The sequence below is a fragment of the Cephus cinctus genome, unplaced genomic scaffold, assembly GCF_000341935.2.
Source record: "Cephus cinctus unplaced genomic scaffold, Ccin1 Ccin1_scaffold0997, whole genome shotgun sequence".
Classification (NCBI taxonomy): Eukaryota; Metazoa; Arthropoda; class Insecta; order Hymenoptera; family Cephidae; genus Cephus; species Cephus cinctus.
In genome coordinates, this window is record NW_014333542.1 from 675,007 (window position 1) to 681,830 (window position 6,824).

Below are 6,824 nucleotides of genomic sequence, written 5' to 3' on the forward strand. Positions count from 1 at the left end.
ATCCAAGTTTCCCCACTCCAACCATCCCTACCACCTATTAAAATGCAAAGTAAAAAAAATACCAAAAATCTAGGCAAGTGTATATTAAAATAAAAGGAAATGTATGGATTTTGGAAATTCCACAGATACAATAATAGGCGCGCTCTGATTGGCCCACCTGCTTGACTGTCGTACGTGAGCGCGTCCTGTGTATATTTATAGCAGGAATCGTTAGTCGTTTCATTCACAACTGTTATTCGAGGCGGAGTGCGCCTGTCCCGAAGGAAGGTCTCCAGGATTTCCCTCGTGCTAGGTCAGTAAGGATTCACGGACGCAGCGCAGTTCCTGTTTGCGGTCTACTGCGCATGCGCGTCCACCCACGCACGTTTATCAGCCCTGACACAACAGACAAACGCGAATGAAGTCAAATGGTAAATGCAAGTAGAAGGAGGAGAAGAAGAAGATAAAGGAGAAAAAAGTAAACGAAGTCGTACGTAGCGTCGACTGGTTAATCGATTGGACGACGCCGTCGACGAAGGAGGCGTCGTGACGTCACGAGGCCGAATCGATCTGCGAGAAGCAGCCGGTGTCTCCACGTTATTTCGACGTCCCGGCACATCTGGAACGTCTTTCACGAGCGTCGTGGCACGTTCTGTTATTGTTTCTTGGAATTTCGAATTATATTTAGAAATTCCCAGTACGCGAAGGCATTTCAAAAACGAGACTGTTGATCCAGGTCCACGTGCACGCACGCGTGCCTGTGACGCAACACGTAACAGTGACGTAATGACTGACGCACAGGATGACCGTCGTGGCGCTCGCGTCGACGTCTCGTCGTGTTCCTTAAGGGAGTTTCTTACCTAAACGGGAACGCGAAAGTCCCTCTCGATCGTCGGGCGACTCGGTGCCTTGTGATTCTGTGCTTTCCTTGGGAATATTTATTCGTTTCGAAAGAGTCCTCGGTCTGGAGAATTATTCGTAAACAGCAAACGGTTGCCGAGCAACGACAACTTCGTGGGAGACGGTCGAATGCAATTTTGACATAGCTTCGGTACAGTTTCAGTGTTAACCTCGAAATTTAAGTCGCATTGTTTTCGAGATAGAAAGAACACGACAGTGCTTCTGTCCAAGGATTTATGTGTTGTTATTACGTCACTTGGGATTTCTGTGTGTCCTAGTGGGCGTTCTGGAAACTGGGTCAGTATAATTTTCATTTGACTGGAAGTCCAATTCCATCGTTCCTCTTTAAAAAATTTTCCATTGCCACGATTCATATGCGTTTATACAGGGGGTTTCGTTCTCGTAGTCATTTCAATCACATTTCAAGGTAGTTTTTATACGCCACTGTCCACGGTGCACGGGGACGATATAAAATTTCAATATTTACCCAAGTACAGTAATTATCTGAAAGTTTGAATCTTTCTAAAGTGAATTAACATTGAAGCATCGTCCTGATTAACGATTCTGGCGAAATTCATCGTTCGAGTATGGAAATCGTGTCAAGGAGATTCTCAAAGCTGTAATAACAAGGAACGTGGTCGGTAACGAAGGGACGGAAATAATTACCAACGTGGGTCGATAGATTCGCTCTCGTTTGTTTACACGTCCCACGCTGTGCGTAGATAATGAAATTTCTGGCGTTAAAGCTAGGCCTTGTTTAGTCTCTGTCTTCTAGGGTGAGGTTGGGATCGATGAGAGCTACCAGATATTAACCAAACAGATAAACAGATTGTTTTAATAAAGCCAGACAAATCCCCCATAAAGATAATGACAGAGCGAAGAGAACGGAATACCCTCACAAGACTGTGTAACGTGCGTAATCAATACTATCGCAAGATTGTAAATATTAGTCCGAACCGTGTAAGAGACCTCGAGTACGTGGCGGTAGAAGAGTACCGTAGCCGCGAGGTACGAAATCTGGATTAGAAAGTAGAAATCGCGAATCTGGCCAGGGGCGTAGGAAGGGCCCCTGAGAGAACCAAGTTTATTTTAACAATCGTCAATCCCATAGCCTGGATCAGACAATGGATGAGAATATTAATCCGAAATACAGTGAGCTCGTTAGAATCTCACGTATATCCCGTTTAAACGTTTTATTACATGAAAAAAAAAAAACATTTCTTTTTTACGTAATTACAAAAAATTTTCACCTCATCCGCCAAACCTCCTTTTCCTCTTACACGTACAAAATGCGCTTACGATAACGAAACACGAAGTCGGACGGCTGCTGAAATTTTTCATGCGAGCCACGAAGTCCCGGTGAAACATTGTAGAGTATCTTTATCAGTGTCGACGGGACGGAAACGTAAAGCCGGACTTTGTCTAATTAAGCGTGCTCTCATTAATTAAAGCAATGCATACACAAGTCGTCAGCCATTACTGACTCGTGCGACTTTTTCATAGCGTACAGGGTCGCGAAAAAGAAATATAAAGAAAATTTCAGCACGGGCAAGCGCAGTGTATAAAAATTACGTGCTTCGTATTCTTACGACGTGGATCTACGTGAATCGACGTTGCATTGGGGTTATAAAAAAAAAGGTTAGAACAAAAAATAAATACATAATTTTTGATTCGCAGGAAATCAATGTGACCGGAAGTGTCCATAAGGCTAGTCGCAACCATGAGGGGCGTCAGTGGTGTCAGCCCTGCGATGGTCACCGTGCCCGCCTCTGCATCCCTCAACGTGAGTATTTGAATTTGCCTACAAACCCACCTAACCCCATTCGCCCTCCAATGGGCACAACGATCGCCTTCGCTCCATGTAAACGCGATTGACTATCGTTGCAGGTAAGCATGCAGTGTCGTTCGTTTGCGCTTGGGAAAGTTTCGATGACGTATAGATATACCATTAAGGACAATGTAAATAAGATGACGCAACGTATGCGGGATTGTCTCTTCAGATATTGTAGGACAGATCGGAGCGTACGGTAGACGTCCCTGATAGCCGGACTGCGATAAGGTAGGACTGTACGTCGCGTCAGGGTTCGTTTTCACGTGCGTCGTTTTATCGGACGTCGCGATGTCGCAACGGCGACAGTTACGTGACGCCGCGATACATTTCATCGCGCAACGCGTGTCCGTTGGGCAACACTAGAAACCGGTGCAGCAAGTATTCTAGGAGTAGAGCAGCAGCAGCAGCCCGCGCACCCGGTTTATTATATCGATCAGCAGGGATGTTTTTCCGATTAAGCAGGCAGGATTGATTTTTCAATGACGTGAATATAGGATAAAGAGGAAAAACGGACGTGGGAGTAACCGAGCGTGGAGGAAAATTTATTTTTTTTTTGTAAAATAAAAATTGCAAAATTTTATAATCCTCCAGGGCTGAACTATTTCGTAATTGGCTTGTGGACTTGATCGCGGGGCAATCAAGGCGCAATTCGCAGGTCGTGCCGGTGAGAATAGGTACTGTCACGGGGTGGGGCCACCCTGACTCACCCCTGAGCCTTGGACGTAGAGGGGAAACCCTTGGGGGGTCTTGGGGCGGTCTGAAGGGCGAAATGAAATGGAGGGCGGCCCCTGCGATCAGGGGGTGAAACGGCAGGAGACTTGCAGAGTCGTCATTGTTTTTCTCTCGTACGACCCTTCGCCTTTGGTCCCCTTCGCACCTTCCGCACCCCTCCTGGTACTCTGTGTATATATATATATATATATATATAGTCCTTCGGTACTCTAGCCCATTTCGAGGGTTGTCCTTGGCTTTTTTATACCTCCCCCCCTACCTACCCCTTCCTACATGTATCCTTCATCCTAGTTGTGGTCTTGACGAAGTCCCTCGCAAACAGCCACGTCAATTAACGTCGAGCGGGATGCTCGAGGGCGTCGCGACGTCCTCCGAGAGAAGATCGCATATCTCTTCGCTAAGGATCCCACGTACGGATCCGTGTGTTGTCTTCGCATATGTAGCATCATTTGCCATATACAGTAACTTAGGGTAGCTGGCTGGCTAGTACATGGCTATATATCGTGACGTGGCATTTCGACATGCACGCCACAAAATGTAACGTTCTGCGATTTCCGGCTACGTCGTGTGGGCCCCTATGCGTGGGGAAGGGATTACGTGGCGTCGGACTGTATATTATTTCTTGAATTTGTATTTATTTCCCTCGTGGGAACGTTCTTTTTTTTTTGTGTTTTATATTTTTCAAGCAGATCCGGATCTTGTCAAAATTTGAATACCGCGGGCCCCGAGAGTGCCAAGCACGGGCCTGGTGGAGCGCGCTGGTGAGGCGACGCGACAGCCAGACCGGAGCACACCCTAAGACGCCAGATACGCGGAACATTCGGCGAGCGTCTCCCCGGTCCGGAGGGCATACGGAAGTTGCAGTAAGGGCCTGGAGCGGTCCATCGAGGAAGCAGAGGAGGACGTGATTCCCAGCTCCCGAAAATATCACTGCAGCCATCCCAAACACGAAAGATGCCGGGATCTACTTTATCGGAATCGAGGAAAACAATTGAAGATCGCGAGCGCTATGGCGAAGTCGATGGGTCCGCCAATCGGCTTGGCCTAAGGGATGTATTACAGGGTGCCTCTGGGGAAGGTTCCCGATTTTCGAAATTCATAGCGTCACGGTGTGGCCGAGCCTGCGAACAGACGTCTTTTCGTCTTATAAACTTTGTGTAGTCTCGTATTGTTTTCTTTGAGCTTTGTCGGATTTTTCTAGTACTGTACAGTCCACCGTGACGTTTTGCGACCGCTCGAGGAACCCAGTATCAAAGAGATTGTCTTGGGGATATCTGGAGCGAGTAGGAGGGCGCTGAGTGACGCTTTTGCCAGTTGACCATATTTACGTGAACGAGAGGTAGACCGTGACGTATTGTCGTGCCTCACGCATTCCCGATCATTATTGTATACGGATTGCTCATAGGTGGCGCTCTGGAGGATCGGTGCTATTTAATATCGTTTATGGGTCAAATGTTGGTTTTGCTTTACCGCCGATACACAGTCCACGCCTCGCGGAGTCATTTCCTTAGCGCAAGGGTATCGTGAGTCCGTTAGCACTCGTTCACGTTAAATTCTGTATAATAGCCTTTTGCCTTGTATATTCTGTGAGGAATGGGGTATAGCGTGTACTTCCGTATAGTATGGAGTACGATGTATATTTTTTGTAGGATATTGAGGTCCTGTAAATTTGTAGATATTAGTTTGCCAATAGGTCTTCGGGACCGAGAGCTCAAATAATTCCCTAGGGGGGACTACGGTCCCGTTCTGCGTGAAGCGTGTATATTCTGTATAGGAAGCGTTGTTCCATCTCTTTTTTCTTATTGTGTTGAATAAATCGGGCCAGATTGTGGTTCCGTATTTAATTTTGAAATCCTTATTGGTTATTCGTTGTAGTTTTCTCAGAGTGAACCTACCTAGATTTCAGATTGCGTTTATCGTCTCCCAGACCCAGGACCCCACCGCATAAGAGCTGGCCAGGGTGTCCTTAGGAGACAGCGGTGTAACTCTGGTTATACCTGGCGGCCAATAATTTAGTATTTTATTAATTATTTCTCGCGGTGCCATTTATTTGTGCGTCACCGTTCAAAAGTGTCGTCACGATATGTATATAATCGATTACGTAATTCGCTCCCGAGTATATATGACGTAATTGGAACTTGGATATATCTGAGGTAATAATTCGAAACGTCTTTGAAGATTCCAATTGATTTAGGACATTAGGATGGACCGGTGCATTATAATGCAATTTCGAAAGTTATCACCCATATTCAATTGTTTTGGCTGTTAACCAAATTGAATACCAGTGAATTCTGCGATACGGGACAATTTCACGTTGGTTCTCAAGTATATATATATATACACGCGCTATATGTATGTGGTCTCAGTGGTATGTAGATACGTGACGCTTAACGATTCCAGATAATGACAGCCGACGACAGCATGAGCGACGACGTGTTCGAGGTCGACGAGGAACTTTTGGGTCTCAAGGACGCCGACGACGTCCCAGGACTAGCCCCGGCGACGGGCGAGGACTCGACGACGGTGGCGCCATCGCCGACGGGTTACCGCGATTACAAACCACCGGCGGAAGTCCTCGTGGACACTTACAGTTCGCGCGATCCTGCCGATCGCGATTACAAGATCAGCGGGAGCGTCCTCAAGGTGGACACGCACGAGGACGGCATCGCTCACAAGGTACGTCAGTCGTTCGCCGAATCGGAGGGTGGCGATGAGCCGGTACCAGGGATCCCGTGGATCTATGGGTAACTTGGAAGTACATGCTATTTCGCGAAGTGGGACGAAGATAGAGGCTGGATGCTGGGGCACTTTGGTCCAAGGTCACGGTCCTTCCACGATTCGACGTTCAGCAAGTGGAACAATGATCGGGAATGCCCAGGCTTTGCGGTGGAGGATCAGAGAGAGAGGGAGGCTGCGTTCTGGTCCATGCGTGAGAGATCACGTGCACTTGCGTGCATGTATCGCGCGCTCGCGCACCGATCCTCTTGGCTGGTACGGCCCCCAAGACGATTCTTCTTCTCTCTCGTGCTCGTTCATTTTCTTCTTTTCTCGAGTTCCCCTCTTGCCATACTACTCTTTTTACTCGTTGGGGGCCCCGGGCCCCCGGCTCTTGCTCTCCTCTTCCACCCAGAGGACGTATATACTTAGGAGCTATATACGTGCATATAATACATACCCGCGAACCGTACTCTCGATCCTCAGGGCTTTGGGACCGTCTGACAACGCCGCACGATTCTTCGGCAGCCGCCGAGACCCGACGGATCCTCCTCTTCCCGAAGCCTGGGACACTTGGATGGAGACCTCGGCTACGCGAACGACTGTGGCTCTTACTTGGGTTTTTGTCGTTCGCCATTTTGAATTTTTTTGGGCTTTTTTTTTTTTT

The 6,824-nt window shown here is 47.7% G+C and overlaps 1 protein-coding gene across 4 annotated transcripts in view; it reads left to right on the top strand.

Annotated features, from left to right (window-relative positions):
• The window catches only part of LOC107271606 (ras-related protein Rab-37), a 54,860-nt gene that overhangs the window by 12,580 nt on the left and 35,456 nt on the right, over window positions 1–6,824 (top strand). Inside the window, exons 1-3 of one of the 4 annotated variants that reach the window (XM_015747808.2) lie at window positions 392–410; window positions 2,557–2,662; window positions 5,843–6,118. In XM_015747808.2, the coding sequence (XP_015603294.1) occupies window positions 2,600–2,662; window positions 5,843–6,118 (339 nt within the window). In that variant the 5' untranslated portion in view covers window positions 392–410; window positions 2,557–2,599. Of the gene's footprint in view, window positions 1–391; window positions 411–491; window positions 1,177–2,556; window positions 2,663–5,842; window positions 6,119–6,824 lie in introns of those variants that run through there. The other 3 variants (XM_015747806.2, XM_015747809.2, XM_015747807.2) reach the window with 3 other exon arrangements.